The 20,935-nt window shown below is 42.5% G+C and overlaps 1 protein-coding gene across 1 annotated transcript in view; it reads left to right on the forward strand.

Moving 5' to 3' along the window:
• The window catches only part of AGK (acylglycerol kinase), a 94,667-nt gene extending 75,957 nt beyond the window's left edge, over nt 1-18,710 (forward strand). The window contains exons 12-16 of the mRNA XM_068972838.1: nt 3,382-3,529; nt 3,978-4,072; nt 13,687-13,757; nt 16,038-16,122; nt 17,430-18,710. Coding sequence (XP_068828939.1) covers nt 3,382-3,529; nt 3,978-4,072; nt 13,687-13,757; nt 16,038-16,122; nt 17,430-17,567 — 537 coding nt within the window. The 3' untranslated portion in view covers nt 17,568-18,710. The remainder of the gene's footprint in view (nt 1-3,381; nt 3,530-3,977; nt 4,073-13,686; nt 13,758-16,037; nt 16,123-17,429) is intronic.
• The last annotated feature ends 2,225 nt before the right edge of the window (nt 18,711-20,935 follow it).

Genomic DNA, 20,935 nt, shown 5'->3' on the forward strand with positions numbered 1-20,935 from the left:
TATGCACACGAAAGTAGTATATTTATAGTTTGGATCTGAAAATTGGCAGATGAAGTTTAAATGTAGTAAAGAGTTTGGTTCTATCTAATGTTAACATTCAGAGTATCGAATGGGTTTGAAATTTAAAAAGTAAGGTATGTCCATTGCAAAACATTTGTAAAATATAGCTCTCTTTACCCAGAGCTATCCAGTTAATCATTAACAAAACCATTAAAGTACTAGGGGTAACCAATCTACGTGATTACTAAAATGAACTTGGAGTGGTGGGGAGCAAGGACTTTCTATGCTAAAGGCAAACTGTGTGAGTAAAATGCATGACTGTTGTTGCTTGGGGGAATAATTTCATCGGTGGAATATTCAGGAAGAAATAGAGTAGCTCTGTATTTAAGTTGTAGAATCTGGGACCATATAAACTTTTTCTATCATTTCAACAGCAGACAGTGATTGCGTACCTATTGGGTGGCAAGCCCTGTTGCATAATCGGAATACCAGGTTGACTAAGACAGGTGTCATGCCCTCAAGAAGTATTTACATGTCAGGAGTGAGGGCCTGGTAAATCACCAGTTTGGCAAATGCTTGGAGAGAAATAGGAAAGAATAAGATGGAAGCAGAGAGGAAGGAGCCTTTACCTCTGACTGAAGGTCAGTAGAGTCAGCCCAAAGAGGGTGACACTTCAGCCAAATTTTGAAAAATATACAGAACTAGATAAAGGGCGTTCCAAGAGCAGGGGTCAGGATGTGTGGAGTCACAGAGATGTCACATGGTGTTTACTTATGGCCAGCACAGTGGAATGGCTTGTGGGCTTACGGCAGGTTTTGACGTGGGATCTGACCTTTATCATAAAGGCACTAGAGGGTCACTGGATCTTAAGCAGAGGAATGACAGGAGGAGGCTTTCACTTTAGCAAGAAATTGTTTGGCAGCAGTATGCACGAGACTGGCATTGGTAGTTACAGGCAAAGGCATCAGATAGAAGATTGTTAACACGGTCCAGGTGAGGAGAGATGAGGTCTCGACAAGGTGGTAATAGCGAACACTGACCCCAGAGCGTTGACTACAGAGGCACGATCCTCGAAAGTCAGAAGGAGCTGGGAGTATTCCCAGGTTTCTGGCTCGAGGGGCTAGAGTTTGGTGACTAGAATTTTCCATGAATGCTGATAATATTAGAGTTGGATCACGTTCGTGAAGAAAGGTGAAATTCTCAGTTTGGCACATATTGAGCTTAACATTACCAGTGGTACAGGCCAGTAAAATCATACAGCTATGACTTAGAATCTGGAATTCAGAGATATCTGGGCTGATGAAATAGATTTAAATGTTGTAAGTGTATGACATTGAGCTATGGGTTTGTTGAAGTTACTGTTGAGAATAGGTGGGCAGGAATAACCATCATTTTAAAGAGCCCGAAATGATGCCCAGAAAATCCAGAAAGAGACTCTGGGAGGAAGTACTGACATAGAAGCCAATGAAAAAGAGAACTTCCAAAAGACAGTGAGATTTTAAGAAGCAGCATCAAAGAGCAAAATAAAGAGAGGAAAGTAAGGATCCGTTGAATCTGGCAACCCCTGCAGGTTTGGTCACGTGTTAGGTGGAGAGGCCGAAGCCAAATTGAAGAAAGTTCAGGAATAAACCGGAGGTAAAAGCTGGAGGCAGCAGAGCGACTCCTTTAAGAAACTCGACTTTGAAGGAGAGGAGATTGAAAACAGCAGAAGGTACTGAGAAATACGGGTCAGTGGAGCATTCTCTTTTTGTTTTTTTTTAATTAGAGAACTGTTCATGTGTTTACTCCCTGAAGCAAAAGTAAAAGCGAATGGGAGGGGAGGAGAGAAAGGGCACCAAAAACAGGACTGACTCGGCCAAGTCCGTGAGCAAGGAGGAGTGGATCAAAGCCCTGGACTAGCCCCAGACGGGGGGAGGGACACCTTTTTCCTTGAGACTGGGGAGCAATAAAACAGAGGTCCAGATGAAAACACCTTTATAAAGAGGTGAGGCAGTTCTCCCTGATGTCCTTGTATTCTTTCTGAATGGTAGGAAGCAAGGTGATCTTTTGAAAGCGAGGTGGGTGGGGAGTTTGGAAGAAGGATGAAAATAGGAAGGTTTAGAAAGATTATCAAGTGACATAGAAGACCTTAGACCAAGAACTTGTTGTGACGTGAATATGCTCACTTGGGCGGTTGTTTTCCCTGGGTCAGTATGCAGCAGGAGGGCCTCGTCTCCCCCTCTGATAATATTGAGCCACGATGTAGAAGTATAGACACCTAGTGACAGATTGATCCAGAACTGAGGCTTTTCAGGGTACATGTTAGAGAAGGAAGACACGAGGGCCGAAAGCAATAGAAGAATGATGTGAAATCCACTGTTCACCTGTTGGTGCTGAGGACAGCTGGAGAGGCCAGGAGCTGGGACTCTCTCAGAGCCTGGTGTGGTTAGAGTCTTCAGGGGCCCCCAGTTCATAGCCCTCTCTTCCTCCTCTGACTTTGAACCAAGTTATGAAAACAAAATGCAGAAACAAAGCAGATGGAAATTGACATACCGGCTTTATCAGCGTCAGCAGGAGTGAAGGACACAGCGTGGACACATGGTCACAATCTGATTTCCTCACGGTCCAAATTGAATTTCTCCACTTAAAAGATCTCCATCAGGACAGAGACTGCTAAGTAAGCCCACTGCATGAGGAATCAATGGATGTGTGACTCCGCAGGACTCTGATCACTTCCAGAGAAAGAAGAGAAAGGTTGGGTCTTTCTGGACTTGGGAGGAGTAAGAGATGGAGTGAGAGAAGTCAGAGTTAATTGTTACTGTTTTGTAATTCACCACGTGGAAACTTGAGAACAGGGGAGTGGTTCACCCTGAGTGCCACTGGGCACAGAAATATCAACTGGAAGAATAAGGGAAGTGATTAGATAGTGGGATACCAGGGCTTGAGAGTTCTAAGATGGAGTAGTTCTGGGTACTGATAAGGACCAGGATGTGGCCATGGAAATGGGTTGCTATGTAGGTTGGAGGCAAAGTCAAAGGCTGAGAGGCTAGGGTATTATTTTAATAATCCTTGAGGACACTGATGAGACCCAGGATGGTACTGGACTCGGGATGCCAGGAAGAGGACAGATCTGGAGTGAGAGAATGATGGCCTTTGAAGCAGGAACGAGAAGCCTTGGGCTGGATTTCAAGGCCAGACCAGTGTGGCCTCTGAGTGGAACATGCTTCCCGGAGTGAAGGAAGTATGTGATGCAACTAGATTTCATCTGTCTCATGTTTGTGCCACCATCTCTAAATGAATGATAAATTTCTTATGGTGTGATTCTATGCTTGTTCATATTGAGAAACTCCAAGAGTTTGTAATTGTGTTGCATGATAAACGTTTTTTTCCCTTCATTGAAAGGAGTGGCCTCAGACTCATCAAGCCTCGATCTCATACACGGGACCTACAGAGAGACCTCCCAGTGGAGCAGAAGAGACCCCTCCCCGGCCCTCTTTATATAGGAGAATATTACGGAGGCTCGCGTCCTACTGGGCACAACCGCAGGGAGGTGAGGAGCCTGGAGACTGGAGGTTGGAAAGCCCTGGGCAGCTCAGGACTGCCTGAGGCAGACCCCACACCAGTGTCAGACCCTCACAGAGTTGGGGAAGCCTAAACTCAGCCCTCATTGTGCACAGCACAGGCCCAGACCAGCAGCAGCAACATTCCGTGAATGGGAACAACAGCCTGTGCCATTCCTGACTCCCAGCGACTCCCTCTTTCTCTCGCCAGCCTTTATGTTACTGTAGCTGCTTTTGTTGGGTTGTCTCAGGCCTAGAGATTCCATTTTGAACCTGGCTCTTTATCCCATGTATAAAAAGTATGAGATAAAGAAAATTAAGCCTGGGAGTCCACAGACGGGCTTGGGAGGCCATCTGAGCCGCTGGCAGCTGGCCGTGGGTGGCAGTGCTGAAATGTTCGTGGGAGATAACTGACTTATATCGGATGCATTCACACAGCCCCGCAAGAGGTGAACCCAGAGGTCTGGAAGGAAGTGCAGCTGTCCACCCTTGAGCTGTCCATCACAACCCGGAACAGTCAGCTTGACCTGGCAGTAAGTGTGCTTTTTTTTTTTTTAATTAGAAAAGCATTTCGGAAAAGTGACAAAGGCTACAGAAGCTGCACACTCTTCTAGTAACTTGATGTTTTTATTTTTACCCTGTGTGGGGAGAGAGGGGTCAGGAACAAGAGGATTCGGGACGCCCTTGAGGAATAATAGCATGAGAAGAAACAGCTGAGTGAAGTGCCTAAAAGCTTATGGGGCTCTGGTCAAGTATCTCTCACCAAGCTTTGTGCCTTGAGAGAACTAAGGGCAAAGGGCCTTTAGCAGTGGAGTTAGTCCACTCCTGTTTGTCACAGGAATCAAAAGTTGCAGAACTTTTACTTGAGTAAACATCTGTTATTTTGGTGACTGTATTAAATGTATAGATTTAGATCTCCAGGGAAGAAAACTATATATATACACACATACATACACACACAAATATCTATATTTACATATTTTGTGTGTGTGTATAAATATATACACACACAAATATGTATATTTACATATTTTGAGTCCAATCTATTGACATGGACTGTCCAATATAGTAGCCACTAGTCACAGGTAGCTGTTTAAATTAATTACAAAATAAAGCTTAAAACTCATTTCTCCTGCTACATGTCAAGTGCCATATGTGGCTAGTAGCTACCATATTGGAAAGCACAAATATGAAATATTTCCACAGTGCAGAGAGTTCTCCTGGAGAGTGCTGATACAGACAATAACGCTAAAAAATATTCTGAGATAAATCAAAGGTTAGCAAACTGGTCTGCTACCTGTTTTACTACAGCCTGCAAGCCAGGAATTGATTTTAAGTTTTTAAATGGTTGGAATAAAGTCAAAAAAGGAATTATATTTTGTGATAGGTGAAAAGTTATACAAACTCAAGTTTCAACCTCCGTAAGTAAAGTTTTACTGGAACAGAGCTGTGTTCATCCATATCTGTGTGGTCTGCAGCCACTCTTGTGCTCCAGTGGCAGAGCTGAGTCATTGTGACGGAGACTGAATGGCCCAAAAGCCTAAAACATTTACTCTCTGACCATCCACAGCAAAGGTCTGCTGACCCCTGGTCTAGAGGAAACCTTAGTAGTTTATGTTAATGAAGATGCCAGCAGGAAGGTTACTCTTAACCATGGACCAATAATACTATGTTTAGCTTTTAAGTAAATCAAAGTAGTATGTTCACAGTTGACCTGGTCAGTCTGAAAATTGGCACAAGGAATTGAATGTATGAATGTCGTATGGCGAGTAAGGGAGAGAGGTGCGGTGGGAAGTTTGATTCCAGTATTCAGAGCGTACAACTAATGCATGTCTGTTGTATAACATTTGGATCACATAGCTCTTTTCACCAAAAGGTTAAATGTAAAAAAAAAAAAAAGAAAACAAAACTATGAAAGTACTAGAGTAAAATCTTAAGTGATTATCAATATAAACTTGAGAGGACAAGACTAAACCTGGCACCTGAGGCAGCAGTCATATTGACGCATTTGTGTACTTCTAATAAAAAAGAAATAAAAATTTTCATGAAAATTGGGAAAAATATTAGGATGTGATAGACCCGGAATTAATAGCTTTCCTTTGTACTAAACTGTTATACTAATCAATAAGAGATGGGCAAAGGATTCATATAAACAACAGGCAGAGAACAAAAATAGAAATTCACAAAGGAAGTAAACATTAAAAAAAAATCGCTGATATTTACTACCTGATAAGCACTGTCCTAAGAATTTTATATAGTGTCAGTGCATGTATTCATCATAACTGTACTATCAGGTGGGTATAATGTCTATCTTAATTTCATAAGTAAAGAAAAAATGCTTAATATCAAAGAAATACAAATTAAAATCATAAATATCGAATGGCCATAAATTAAAAATCATGCCAGTTTTCAGTGTGGGTAGGGAAATGGGCTGTCGGATATTATTGGAGGGAAGAGACCTCGGAACACCCTTTCTCCATGGCATTGTGGCAGTATATATGAAGCCTCTGAAATACAAGCATATCACTGGCCCTGTTAAGTATATTTCTAAAAATTTATCCATCAAAAATAATCAGATGATATATAAAGACAAGACAATCCCTTATTTCTTACATAATGGGATTCTGGAAATGTTGGTGAAAGTGAATGTATTAAGGTTAAAAAATACTCTGTTAAAAAGAAAGATAAGACTTCTAATTATGCATTTCCTTTATACCCAGTCTCTGATGATATGTACTTCCAGTGTTTTGTTCATGTTCTTTAACCTTGTTCTTGCTCTGATGATTGAATACCAGTGAATGGATCAAGTTCAGCAAGTAGGTGATTGTGGCTCGAGATTAGTTGCATTCAGAATGCCAAAAGCTTTTTATCTCTGTGCCAATTATAAAAGTATATGATTCTCTGCTGCTTATCTCTGGCAGCAGCGCATTCATTTTCTTTTATTCCAAAACCTCTTTGTAAAAATAAAAGCTAATGCAATAAAATATTCAAAGACAATGAAGCTGCCATGTAATAGCTCAAAATGTTCATTTATCATTAAAAGAAAAAAGTCCATTCAGAGTCTGAAAGAAGCTTTAGGGGTGTAGAATGTTTGAAAATTAGGATCTCTTGTAGAGCTATGTTCACTGTATTTATCATTGCAAAATACATGAAACAAAACTAATCAGGCAACTGATTAAATAGATTTTGATGTGTTGCTCAGTCATGTCCAACTCTGTGCAACCCCATGGATTGTAGCCCCCAGGCTCTCTGTCCATGGAATTTCAATACTGGAGTGGGTTACTACTTCCTCCTCCAATAGATTTTGGTACATGTATTTAAAATGTTCTCTACCAACATGGAAAGATGTTCGTTGTATATTTAAATGAAAACCAGGTAATATGATTTGCATCAAATGATTCCATATATATGTTAAAAAGAAATACTCCCACTTCTAATTGAGTTTTGTGAATGATAGAGTTCAGTTCAGTTCAGTCGCTCATTCGTGTCCGACTCTTTGCGACCCCATGAACCATAGCACGCCAGGCCTCCCTGTCCATCACCAACTCCTGGAGTCCACCCAAACCCATGTCCATCAAGTCGGCGATGCCATCCAACTATCTCATCCTCTGTCGTCCCCTTCTCCTCCTGCCCCCAATCCCTCCCAGCATCAAAGTCTTTTCCAATGAGTCAGCTCTTCACATCAGGTGGCCAAAGTATTGGAGTTTCAGCTTCAACATCAGTCTTTCCAATGAACACCCAGGAAAGATCCCCTTTAGGATGGACTGGTTGGATCTCTTGCAGTCCAAGGGACTCAAGAGTCTTCTCTAACACCTCAGTTCAAAAGCATCAATTCTTTGGTGCTCAGCTTGCTTTATAGTCCAACTCTTACATCCATACATGACCACTGGAAAAACCATAGCCTTGACTAGATGGACCTTTGTTAGCAAAGTAATGTCTCTGCTTTTAAATATGCTGTCTAGGTTGGTCATAACTTGCCTTCCAAGGAGTAAGCATCTTTTAATTTCATGGCTGCAATCACCATCTGCAGTGATTTTGGAACCCAGAAAAATGAAGTCAGCCACTGTTTCCACTGTTTGCCCATCTATTTGCCATGAAGTGATAGGACTGGAGGCCATGATCTTCGTTTTCTGAATGTTGAGCTTTAAGCCAACTTTATCACTCTCCTCTTTCACCTTCATCAAGAGACTTTTTAGTTCCTCTTCACTTTCTGCCATAAGGGTGGTGTCATCTGCATATCTGAGTTTATTGTTATTTCTCCTGGCAATCTTGATTCCAGCTTGTGCTTTCTCCAGCCCAGCATTTCTCATGATGTACTTTGCACATAAGTTAAATAAGCAGGGTGACAATATACAGCCTTGATGTACTCCTTTTCCTATTTGGAACCAGTCTGTTGTTCCATGTCCAGTTCTAACTGTTGCTTCCTGACCTGCCTACAGGTTTCTCAACAGGCAGGTCAGGGGATCTGGTATTCCCATCTCTTTCAGAATTTTCCAGTTTATTGTGATCCACACAGTCAAAGACTTTGGCATAGTCAGTAAAGCAGAAATTGATGTTTTTCTGGAACTCTCTTGGTTTTGCAATGATCCATCGGATGTTGGCAATTTGATCTCTGGTTCCTCTGCCTTTTCTAAATCCAGTTTGAACATCTGGAATTTCATGGTGCACGTATTACTGAAGCCTGGCTTGGAGAATTTTAAGCATTACTTTACTAGCGTATGAGATGAGTGCAATTGTGTGGTAGTTTGAGCATTCTTTGGCATTGCCTTTCTTTGGGATTAGAATGGAAACTCACCTTTTCTAGTTCTGTGGCCACTGCTGAGTTTTCCAAATTGGCTGGCATATTGAGTGCAGCACTTTCACAGCGTCATCTTTCAGGATTTGAGATAGCTCAACTGGAATTCCATCACCTCCACTAGCTTTGTTCGTAGTGATGCATCCTAGGCCCACTTGACTTCACATTCCAGGATGTCTTGCTCTAGGTGAGTGATCACACCGTTGTGAATATCTGGGTCGTGAAGATCTTTTTTGTACAGTTCTTCTGTGTATTCTTGCCATCTCTTCTTAATATCTTCTACTTCTTTTAGGTCCATACCATTTCTGACCTTTATCGATCCCATCTTTGCATGAAATATTCCCTTGGTATCTCTTATTTTCTTGAAGAGATCTCTAGTCTTTCCCATTCTGTTGTTTTCCTCTATTTCTTTGCATTGATCGCTGAAGAAGCCTTCCTTATCTCTTCTTGCTATTCTTTGGAACTCTGCATTCAGATGCTTATATCTTTCCTTTTCTCCTTTGCTTTTTGCTTCCCTTCTTTTCACAGCTATTTGTAAGGCCTCCTCAGACAGCTATTTTGCTTTTTTGCATTTCTTTTTCTTGGGGAAGGTCTTGATTCCTGTCTCCTGTACAGTGTCATGAACCTCCATCCATAATTCATCAGGCACTCGGTCTATCAGATCTAGTCCCTTAAATCTATTTTTCACTTCCACTGTATAGTCATACAGTGGTTTAGTGGTCTAGTGGTTTTCCCTACTTTCTTCAATTTGAGTCTGAATTTGGCAATAAGGAGTTCATGATCTGAGCCACAGTCAGCTCCCGGTCTTGTTTTTGCTGACTATATAGAGCTTCTCCATCTTTGGCTGCAAAGAATATAATCAGGCTAATTTCGGTGTTGACCATCTGGTGATGTCCATGTGTAGTCTTCTCTTGTGTTGTTGGAAGAGGGTGTTTGCTATGACTAGTGCGTTCTCTTGGCAGAACTCTATTAGCCTTTGCCTTGCTTCATTCTGTACTCCAAGGCCAAATTTGCCTGTTATTCCAGGTGTTTCTTGACTTCCTGCTTTTGCATTCCAGTCCCCTGTAATGAAAAGGACATCTTTTTTGGGTATTAGCTCTAGAAAGTCTTTTAGGTCTTCATAGAACTGTTCAACTTAAGGTTCTTCAGTGTTACTGGTCAGGGCATAGACTTGGATTACCATGATATTGAATAGTTTGCCTTGGAAACGAGCATCAGAGGTAAGGAGCAGCAGCTGTGCTTTGCTGGAGCAGCTGTGAAGAGATACCCCACGTCTAAGGTAAGAGAAACCCAAGTAAGACGGTAGGCACTGAGAGAGGGGATCAGAAGGCAGACAGACTGAAACTACAATCACAGACAACTAGCCAATCTGATCACACGGGCCACAGCCTTGTCTAACTCATGAAACTAAGCCATGCCGTGTGGTGCCACCCAAGACGGGCGGGTCATGGTGGAGAGGTCTGACAGAATGTTGTCCACTGGAGAAGGGAATGGCAAATCACTTCAGTATTCTTGCCTTGAGAACCCCATGAACAGTATGAAAAGGCAAAAAGATAGGACACTGGAAGATGAACTCCCCAGGTCAGTAGGTCCCCAATATGCTGCTGGAGATCAGTGGAGAAATAATTCCAGGAAGAATGAAGGGATGGAGCCAAAGCAAAAACAACACTCAGTTGTGAATGGGACTGGTGATGGAAGCAGGGTTCAGTGCTGTAAAGAACAATATTGCATAGGAACCTGGAATGTTAGGTCCATGAATCAAGGCAAATTGGAAGTGGTCAAACAGGAGATGGCAAGAGTGAACGTCGACATTCTAGGAATCAGCAAACTAAAATGGACTGGAATGGGTGAATATAACTCAGATGACCATTATATCTACTCCTGTGGGCAGGAATCCCTTAGAAGAAATGGAGTAGCCATCATAGTCAACAAAAGAATCCGAAATGCAGTACTTGGATGCAATTTCAAAAACGACAGAATGATCTCTGTTCGTTTCCAAGGCAAACCATTCAATGTCACGGTAATGATAGAGGGTGAAGCTCTAATTTTGTCTTCCTTCCATGTAGAAAGCCAGTTGTCCAAGCATCATTTATTGAAATGTGCCCCACCCCTCCCCCTCTCCCACTGATCTGCAGTAAACCTGTCATACATTAAGAATTTGTATACATGGAGGTGTTCCTAAGTCCACTCTGTTGCTTTATTTTTCTATATTTGTACTAGTACTATGCTTGTCTTAATTATTAGTTTTAGAGTAAGTCCCTCTGTTTTTCTTAAAGGGTTTCTTGGCTATTCTTGGCTCTTTGACTTCAGTAAATCTCTTAGAATGTTTGTTCTGCATAAATATGTTATAAAATCGATCAGGATTCCATTGAACCTGTAGATCAGTTTGAGGAGAAATGACATTTTCTACAACATTGACTCTTCTGTTATATAAACATGGCATATCTCTTCATTTATTTAAGCTTTTAATGTCTTTCAGTGAAGTTTTATAGTTTTCTTTAACATTTTGTCTTGCTGAGCAGATTCCTGGTTATCTTAATTTTTGACATTGTTGTAAATAGTGTCTTTTAAAATGTCATTTTTTAAACTGATTTAGTAGATGGTCATGTAATTGATTTTTTTATATTGATGCTGTACCAACAACCTACAATTCTTATCATGTTTATGGATTCCTTTAGATTTTCAATAGATTAAGTCATGCCAACTGCAGATGGTGCAGTGGATATGATTTTTTTCCTTTCAAATGCTTAACCTTATAACCTTTTGCCTTGTCACACTGGCTGGGACCTCAGTACTGGGTTGAAGAGAAGCAGTATCGGCGGGAGTCCTTGTCTCATTCCTGATTTAGAGAAAAAGGCTTTACTGCTTCATTCTTTAATTTGAGCGGTTTTTTTTTAATAGATAGCCTTTATCAGATTAAGGAAGTTCCCTTCCATTCCTATCCTAGTTTGCCAAGAGTTTTTATCATGAGTGGTTATATAATTTTATCAAGTACCTTTTCAGCCACTACTGAGATAAGGCTTTCTCACTGAATCTGTTGTATTACAATACATTGATTTCCACACTTGCACACTTTACAGAAGTCAACTCCTAGACTCGTATATATATCCACTTACCCCTTTTGATGTCTCGTATACATGTCAGTCTTGGCATGTCCTGAGCTCCTGATCTTCCCTCCCACCCCTTGAAAATTGCCTTATTCTCACTCTTCCTCCAGTACGACTGGTTGTAATTCCATTCTTTTAGTTGTTCAGGCCAAACATCTTGGATACTCCTTGTCCACACCCGAAACCTCCGAGGAAATCCTAGTGGCTGCACCTTCTGTTAATGAATATTGCCAGCACGTCACAGTCTCCCCTGCCAACTGTTCCAAGCCAGGGTCGTATTTTAGCCCAATTATTACAATAGGTTCCTAAGTGGTCTCCCTGCCCCTTTCACTCTCCTCTAAACACAGTATCCAGAGAGATCCTTTAAAAAAAAAAAGCACATCCTAGTTCTCTGCCTGAGACCTTCCAGTGGCTTTTTGCTGCACTCAGCCTAATGGCCAGCTTCCTTGCAGGGCTGTCCAGTCTGTCCTCTCTGATCTCCCCTCCTCCTGGCTCCTTTTCCCTCTCTGCTCCAGCCGTGCCAGCTCCGTGCTGCTGTCTCCCATGGCAGACCTGCTCCCACCAGAGGCCCCTGCCCTGCCAGTATCCTTTGTGTGGATTGCGCGTCCCTAGACCAGTGGTTCTCAAAGTGTGGGCCTTAGATCAGCAGCAGTAGCATCGCTTGGGACCTTTTAACAATGAAGGTTCTTGGGACCCACCCCAGATCTATTGAACTGTAAGCTCTGAGAATGGGGCTGAGTCTGAATTTAACAGCCACCCTAGTGACGGTTCTTAAAGCTTGCCCTGGGTTTCCACAGTTCTTATACCTTCTTCAGGTGTCTGCTTAGAGGTTACCTCGTCAATGAGGCATACCTGGACTCCTCTTTAAAAATGCCACCAACATCACCTTTTATCTCACTTTTATAATGTACTCATAATATTTCTAATATACTCTATACCGTTTATGCTAATATGCATACTCTCCAGCTTACTATTTTTATACTGGTATACTCTAGCATACTTCTAATATCTGTGATCATTTATTACTTTATTATGGTTGTGTTTTGTTCATCCTTTTCACTGTCTCTGGTAGAATGTAGGTTCTTTGTAGGCAAAAATGTTCATGTTTCTTGTTCATTAAGGGGACCCTAGCACTTAGAAAAGTTCATGGTACAAAGATGACAATAAGTCGTTTAGTAAGAGATGACTTTAGAGCAGTTATCCCTCTGTGCTTTGTAATTCCTGGTTGAGATGTGAAGTTGTGGTTTGGTTGAGCCCTTTAATCTTGGGCAAAGGCTGACCAGCTTGCAGAGACCTGGGGATGACCCTGGGGCTATGAATTTTGAACCTTTCCAAAAAGAACAAAATTCTATTTGAAGCAGACCCAGAAGGATTGGGATTGATTTATAGAGGGCCAGATTGTATTGTTCACTACCAACTGGTAGTAAATTTCAGGGGTGGCCAAAGAAATAAGGCTGTTTTTTTATAGCCATTTCCTTGTAGCTTAGTTCTTCCAGAACATTCTGTATTTGGGAATGCAGTGTTTTAAAAACATTTGTTGTTGTTTGGTCACTGAGTCATGTCCCACTCTTTTTGCGACCCCTTGGACTGTAGCCTGCCAGGCTCCTCTGTCCATGGGATTTCGCAGGCGAGAATACTGGAGAGGGTTGCCATTTGCTCCTTCAGGGGATCTTTGAACCCAGGGATCGAACCCACAACTCCTGCATTAAAAACACTTCCATTCCATGGCATAAATGGATTGCTGTTCTTCAACTCTGGTCACTCACTAAGTCTGCATGTAGAGAGTTAAAAAAAAAAAAAAATCCAGATACTTCTGCACACCAAGAAGCCAACCAAGCTGGTGTGGTGTGATGCTGACATACAGTGAGGATGGAGACTTGCTGGGAGAGAGGCTTGCCAGGGAGGGAACCCTCAAGACTGTAACAATTGTGATTATCAGCAAGCGACAGAACTTGACCAACCTCCAAACCTGAGTTTCTACCTAGCTTATGTATATAGTAAAAAAAAAAAGAAAAAAAAAAGCAAACAATGGAGATGAATTTTATGGTATGTAAATTATGCTTCAATAAAGGTCTTAATGTAAAAAGGAAGAAAAAGGACTGAAAATATACTCAGGATTAAGTCATTCAAAGTCAAGTCCCTTCTGTAATACACAGCTCCAACCACAACCCTCCAAGGCTAAGAGGGCAACAGGGTCCATAGGCCAAAATTCAGAGCATTAACATTAGTTTTCCTAACTTTTCAGAGCAAAGAAGACTTTATGAACATCTGCATGGAACCCAACACCATCAGCAAAGGAGACTTCATCACTATAGGGTAAGTGGACTGGGGTTTGTAGGCAGGGTGGCTTTAAGTGGCTTGTATTTTCAGACTTTACCGATCCGAGCGCCCACGAAGTCCAAGCAGAGATCTCACTGGAGACTTGCGTGGTTTGGGAGCTGCAGCACCCTTTTGTTTTTTGGGTTGGCACGCGGAGTGCATGTCTCCTAGTCTGGCCTTCCCCTTGCATTTTGGGAAGATCAGAGTTTGGGAGCTGTCTTGGTCTTTTGACTGAAATGATAGGAGTCAGTGTCGCATGGTATCCTGCCCAGAATTTTGGCCTCGGGGTCAGAACTACTGGATACAAACCTTGACTTTGCCGCTCACTGGCCTCATGGTCCTTTACCGTCCCTGAATCCTGGAGTGGAACAACATAATTGCTTCTCTCTCTCAGGGTTGTTTTTGAGTCTCATATGAGGGACTCTGTGGGCAAAGTCTTTCATCAGCATGAAGTACCATCAGTTACCATTCATGTCAGCTCACCTTGCCTCTTCCCAGGGCATTAATGGAAAGGTATTGAGTATCTTGGACATTTTCCAGACTTTTTTCCCTTTTCCACTACAAAATACCCTCCCAAGTCCTGTCGTGATTTGTTAAGCCGTACCTCTGCCAGAGTTTTATTGGTTAAGGATCCTCTCAGCCTTCCGCCAGACTTCAGAGCAACGGAGAAGGCTGTGTGTTACCATGCCAGCTGGAATCTGCTCCATTTGTTTCTGAACTCTGTCTCAGAGCTCCCTCTCGCGCCCACGTGAGGGTTAGACATTGCTGCTGCAGCGGCCGGGTCTCCATGGCTACCTCATTCTCTGTGCCAGCACCAGCAGCACAATGTCTTTGCTCAGTTTGTGTTGTTCTCGCCTTGGGTACCAGTTCTTCAGATGCTCAATAGCTGCTTCTGCAGCCTTTGATTTACTTGCTGTAACTATAGTAAAAGGGAGAAAGGGAAAAGTCTTTCTTCTCCTACGAAGGGTCCAGAAGCTACACAGTGTCCCACAAGCCTGTGGGACCAGCTATTTTCGAATCTCCTTCATAATGCTGACATCCAAAACCAGAAGGAAAAGCTGATGATACTGCTTAAATTAGACGAAGTCATCATGGTGCACATGGTCTCTGTCGTCATCTGCAGCAGCGGCAGTAACATAGGTTCCTTTTGGTCTCTACGCGAAGGGAAATCAAGTCATGTCAGCTTCCTCTGAGTATCTGATTAGAACACTGTAAAGTTGCTTTAGAAAACCGATGATGTTTAATCGAAAGAATTGCTATTGTTAATTAATGATGAAGTGAAGTGAAAGTTGCTCAGTCGTGTCTGACTCTTTGCAACCCCGTGGACTATACAGTCCATGGAATTACTATACAGTCCATGGAATTCTTCAGGCCAGAATACTGGAGTGGGTAGCCTTTCCCTTCTCCAGGCGACCTTCCCAACCCAGGGTTTGAACCCAGGTCGCCCGCATTGCAGGTGGATTCTTTACCAGCTCAGCCAGCAGGGAAGCCTAAGAATACTAGAGTGGGTAGCCTATCTGTTCTCCAGCAATTAGTGATAAAGATGGACTAATTTTCTTAGATTTCGCTTTTACCCATTTCCCACTGACTGACTAGCTGCAGGGTGTATATACATGAGGGGGTGTGTGTGTGTGTGTCTGTCTGTGTGTGTTTGTGTGTGTGTGTGTGTGTGTGTCTGTGGGTGTGTCTGTGGGTGTGGGTGTGGGTGTGTGGGTGTGTGTGGGTGTGTGTAGAGAGAGGCTAATAGTTTTATTCCAAAGCCATGTAGTCAAGGTCAAGATGCAGTATTCTAAGTAGACTGTTTATATCAATACGGAGAATCATACAAAAACTGCTAAGGTTGGTTGTTCATATAAATCCATCTAGTTTAAATTAAAATAAATTTTCTCTTGCAAGTAATAGACTCACAAGAAGTGCCAAATATCAAAAGTTTAGTACTTTTTTCTAAAATATTTCATTTCATTCCAGTTTTTAAAGTTGGGATTTTTAAATAGCCCAAGAATTAGGTATACATGGAACTACTTAAAGATCAGTTGAGAGAAAAATCAGTCTTCATGCACAGTTCTCTGCAATAAATAAACCTTCTCAATCTAGAATGTATCTCAACACTAAGCAAGAAGCACTGGGGGAAAAATTATTCACAGAACCCCATGGTTCAAGAGACCGTGAGTCCATGTATTTGACTTGACCCAAAGACGTGCAGAACTTGCTTTGTTCTGGCAGTTGAATGCAGTTGCGAGTGCTGGTTTCCAAGGTTGCTTTTTCCTGTACCAACAGAAGTAAAAAGGTGAGAGACCCCAAGCTGCATGTTGAGGGCACCGAGTGTCTCCAAGCCAGCCGCTGCACTCTGCTGCTTCCAGAGGTGAGCAGGGGAGAGCTGCCCCATAGCTTCTGGTCTTTTCCTCTTTGGTCTTCCTTTCTGGTTTTTTCTCCCTCCTTCCTATTAACAGACCCTTAGGTACCTCATACATGCTGAGTGCTGTGCCACGCTCTAGGTTATATTAAGGGAGACCTGAAAAGATGGCAGAAAAGCCCCTTCTGAGTCACAAGTTTAGAGTTTGGCTCCTGAAGACTTCCAGTGTTGTCAAGCCAAGGTTCTGTAAAATGATCCTTCAGTCTCCTGAGCTTTTATTTTTCTGAATGTAAATTATGCGAATGGTTACTATAACAACCCACAGAATTCTCCAGTTTGCAAACGTTCATAGTGAATTCTAGCTTCACATTAAAAAAAAAAAAAAAAAAAAACGATCTGGAAGCGTTTTCAGGATGGCAGTAAATTTTTCTGTACTGGGAAATGCCGAGCCATGTGGAATAACCTGTAAGTGGGGAAGAAAAGTTACTACAGATGGCCTCTGAAGATTTGGATGTTGAACTGAGGTGGTCAAAAAGGAGTGTAGCTAAAACAGAAGGTGTTCCCACAGTGGCTGGTACCATGGTTTCAACACAGCAAATGTTAAATACATGAGTTATGGAAGGGTTTTCTAGAATTTGTAATATTAATGGCGCTATACCTTAGGTGTAAAGGTAAGCGAGTCCTAAAGAACAACCGAGAAAATAATCAAGTGGCTGTAATGGCTTTCCTAAGAGAACTGGCTGTGTTGCTCACTTTTCTTCTGGGCAAGACTGAGAAGGACATACACACCTTATGTGAATTCCTTAAAGATATGACAGGACCCCGTCTTTCAATAAGCATTTGAAAATGATAACCTTGTTTCACAAATCCCAAAATCCTCTGGAAGGAAGCAGAGGCCACTTAAACGTTTTTCATGGTGGTGAAGTGAGGTGAAAGTTGCTCAGTCGTGTCCGATTCTGCGACCCCATGGACTATACAGTCCATGGAATTCTCCAGGCCAGAATACTGGAGTGGGTAGCCTTTCCCTTCTCCAGGGGCTCTTCCCAACCCAGGGATTGAACCCAGGTCTCCTGCATTGCAGGCGGATTCTTTACCAACCCAGCTATGAGGGAAGCCCCCCTATTTCCAGAACCAGCCCTGTGTCTGACACAGGCCCTGCAATCTCTTTTTAAAGAACATTAAGCTAAATCCTCGGAGAGGTTGCGGTTTTCCCTAACAACCTGCCCAGATGCTCAGTGATGACGAATCCCAGCCAGCTGTGGGCACGAGCTGTTCTGAGTCCTCTTCCCCCGCGCTTCCACCCCTCCTCCACACAGGGCACAGGGGGCGCCTTCAGCATCGACAGTGAGGAGTACGAAGCGATGCCCGTGGAGGTGAAGCTGCTCCCCAGGAAACTGCAGTTCTTCTGTGACCCTCGCAAGAGGGAGCAGCTGCTGCAGAGCCCGGCCCAGTGAGCGGGCGGCAGGTGGGCGCCCGAGACTGCACTTTAGGCCACCCTGGGACCAAAAGGGAACCGAGGCCTCCCCTGTCCCTCGCAGTGTTGTCAGAGGACCCCCAAGGGCCGGTTCACGGCAAGTAGCACCCCTCCCACTCCCCAACCCCCGTCCCCCTCTCAGCGCATGCTCGACTCCGCTGTGATGGCCCGGGCCCCCGTGAAGACCGCTTTTCCTAAGACTAGTTCCAGGAAATCCCCACCCGCAGTGGCCAGAGAAGGGCTCGACCTCAACAGCGCCCCCCTAGTGGGGAGCAGGATCCTCCTCTGCGCTGGGGCCCGCGGCCGCCCTGGGACCAGGGAAGCAAGGCACCTGCTTTCCCAACGCTCTGCCTGTCCCAGGCCCTTCCGCCGGTGCTGCGACTTGGTGAGCTCCGACTCCGCTTCTTTCAGTTTACTCTGCCCAAGCAAAACACATAGGGAGAGGTGTGTCCCTCTTCAGCCATGACTGAAATACTGTCAAATACTCTATTCTCCCACCTCCCGCCTCCACCCCACAGTCCTCCTTCTGAAATGGTTTGCCCGAGAACCACCTAGGATGCCAGTTGAAAATTGACTTAGTTGGGGTCCAACCCGAATTTAGTAACTCGGTCTGGAGGGCGGAGCCCAGGAATCTGCACTTTTTAAAAGGCGGGCCACCCTCCCCGGGTGGTTCTACTAGGAGAGGTCCCCCGAACTGAATGGGACGGTCTTGTAAAGCAGCGGTCCACACACACTGTTATTCTGCTCATGTACGTCCTAGAAGTATTTTGAAAAATCATGTAACCCTCCGCAGTTTTAAATTGACAGCTAAATTTTCATGGGTAGTTGCCAAAGTACATACTTTCTAGTGTCATGTAAATATTGATATTTTAAAATAAAACTGTTACATCACTCTTTTAAACATTTTCAGTGTAATTGAGATAGATAGCAATTTGACACTCATCAACCATTTACAAAAATAAACTAGTACGTTGTTTAGTCATTGAAAAATGCCGGTTTTTCTTATATGTGTATTTCCATACCACTTTCTGCAAAGAATGCTATCATAATGTAATGTTTTTATGCTTGAAATTTTTTTTATTGGAACTATCTTCTTGCCAACAAAAAATGTAAATGGAAATAACTTTTTTAGTTCGTGTCAATTAACTCAAAAGAGAATAAATGTTATAAATTATTGAAATACAATTGATATTATAAATTTTTGAAAATTAAAAATTAACATTTTATTAGAATGCTCTTTATTCTGGGTTGATTTATTGAAAAACACTTATTTAACTCAAGTTTTTGTATTTTTATTTTATATAGTAGTAGTGTTGATTACAGTGTTGTTTCAGGTATATAGCAAAGTGATTTATGCAGATATGTGTATCTATTTTGTTTCAATTCTTTTTCCATTAGGTTATTACAGAGTGTTGAACAGAGTTCCCAACCAACATTAGGTCCTTGTTGGTTTTCTGTTTTAAATATAGCAGTGTGTACATGTTGAGCCCAAACTCCTAATCTATCCTCCCCACCCACCTTGCTGGTAACAGTAAGTATGTTCTTTGGGTCTGTGTTTTGTAAATAAGTTCCTTTGTGTTTTCTTAAGTTATTTCATATGATATTTGTCTTTGTCTGACTTACTTCACTTAGTATGATAATCTGCAGGTCCATCCGTGTTGCTGCAAATGATATTCTTCTTTTCAATGGGCAGTAATCCTGCTGTATGTACCACACCTTCTTTTGCCTCTTCATCTGTCCAGACACTTAGGTTGCTTCCATGTCTTGACTATGGTAAATAGGACTGCAGTCAACACTGGGCTGCATGTATCCTTTCCAACCACGTTTTTCTCCAGATATACGCCCAAGAATGGGATTGTAGGATCATGTGATAACTCTAATTTCTTAAGGAACCTCCACACTGTTCTCCAAAGTGGCTATACCAGTTTGCATTCCCACTGACAGTATAGGAGGGCCCCCTTTACTCCACACACTCTTCAGCACTCATTATTTGTAGACTTCTTGATGATGGCCATTCTCGGTGGTGTGAGGTGATGTCTCATGACAGTTTTGATTTGCATTTCTCTGCAATTAGTGATGCTAAGCATCTTTTTAGGTGCTTCTTGGTCATCTGCATGCCTTCTTTTAGGTCTTCTGCCCATTTTTTTGTGGAGAAGGAAATGGCAACCCACTCCAGTGTTCTTGCCTGGAGAATCCCATGGACAGAGGAGCCTGGTGGGCTACAGTCCACGGGGTCGCAAAGAGTCAGACACAACTGAGTGACGGAGTCACATGAGCTGTTTATAAATTTTGAAGATTAACCCCTTGTTGTTCAGCTCCTTTGCAAATATTTTCTTCCATTTCCCTGGGTAGTCTTTGCACTTTGTTTACGGCTTCCCTTCCTCTTCTGTTCTCTTGTGATTTGATGACTAACTTTAGTATTGTGTTTGGTTTCCTGTTTCTTTTTTGTGTGTGGTATCTATTGAGGTTTTCCTTTTGCCGTTACCATGAGGTTTTGATACAGCAGTCTATATATACATATGATTGTTTTAAGTTGGTAGTGTTAATTTCTAATGCATTTGTGCTTTCCTCGCGATTTCTGGTTTTGATATATTTGGAATATTTGCATCATTTACAGATGATTTCCTGCCTTTACTGGTAAGCTTTTCCATTTGCAGTTTTCTTGTTTCTGGTTGTGGCCTTTTCTGCCTAGAGAAGTTCCTTCGGCATTTGTTGCAAAGCTGGTTTGGTGGTGCTGAATTCTCTTAGCTTTTGCTTGTCCGTAAGGCTTTTGATTTCTCTGTCAAATCTGAATAATGAGCCTTGGTAGAGTATTCCTGGTTGTAGGTTCCCTCTCATCACTTTAAATGTATTGTGCCATTCCCTTTGGCCTGAAGAGTTTCTGTTGAGAAATCAGCTGCCAACCTTACGGGAATTCCCTTGTATGTTGTTACATTTCCCTTGTTGATTTTAATATTTTTCTGTCAATTTGATTACTATGTGTCTTGGCATGTTTTCTTGGGTTTATCCTGCCTGGGACTCTGTGCTTCCTGGACTTGAGTGTTAGTTTCCTTTCCCATGTTAGGGAAGTTTTCAGTTGTTATCTCTTTAAATATTTTCTTGGGTCCTTTCTCTTCTCCTATGGGATCCCTATAAGGCAAATGTTGTTGCATTTAATGTCCCAGAGATCTCTTCCATTGTCCTCATTTCTCCTCATTCTTTTCTTCATTATTCTGATCCGCGGCAGTGATTTCCACCATTCTGTCTTCCAGCTCATTTATTCTTCTGCCCCATATATTCTGCCACTGATTCCTTCTAGTGTATTTTTCATCTCAGTTATTGTGTTGTTCATCTTTGTTCTTTAAATCT

Source organism: Capricornis sumatraensis, chromosome 5, assembly GCF_032405125.1.
Source record: "Capricornis sumatraensis isolate serow.1 chromosome 5, serow.2, whole genome shotgun sequence".
Lineage (NCBI taxonomy): Eukaryota > Metazoa > Chordata > Mammalia > Artiodactyla > Bovidae > Capricornis > Capricornis sumatraensis.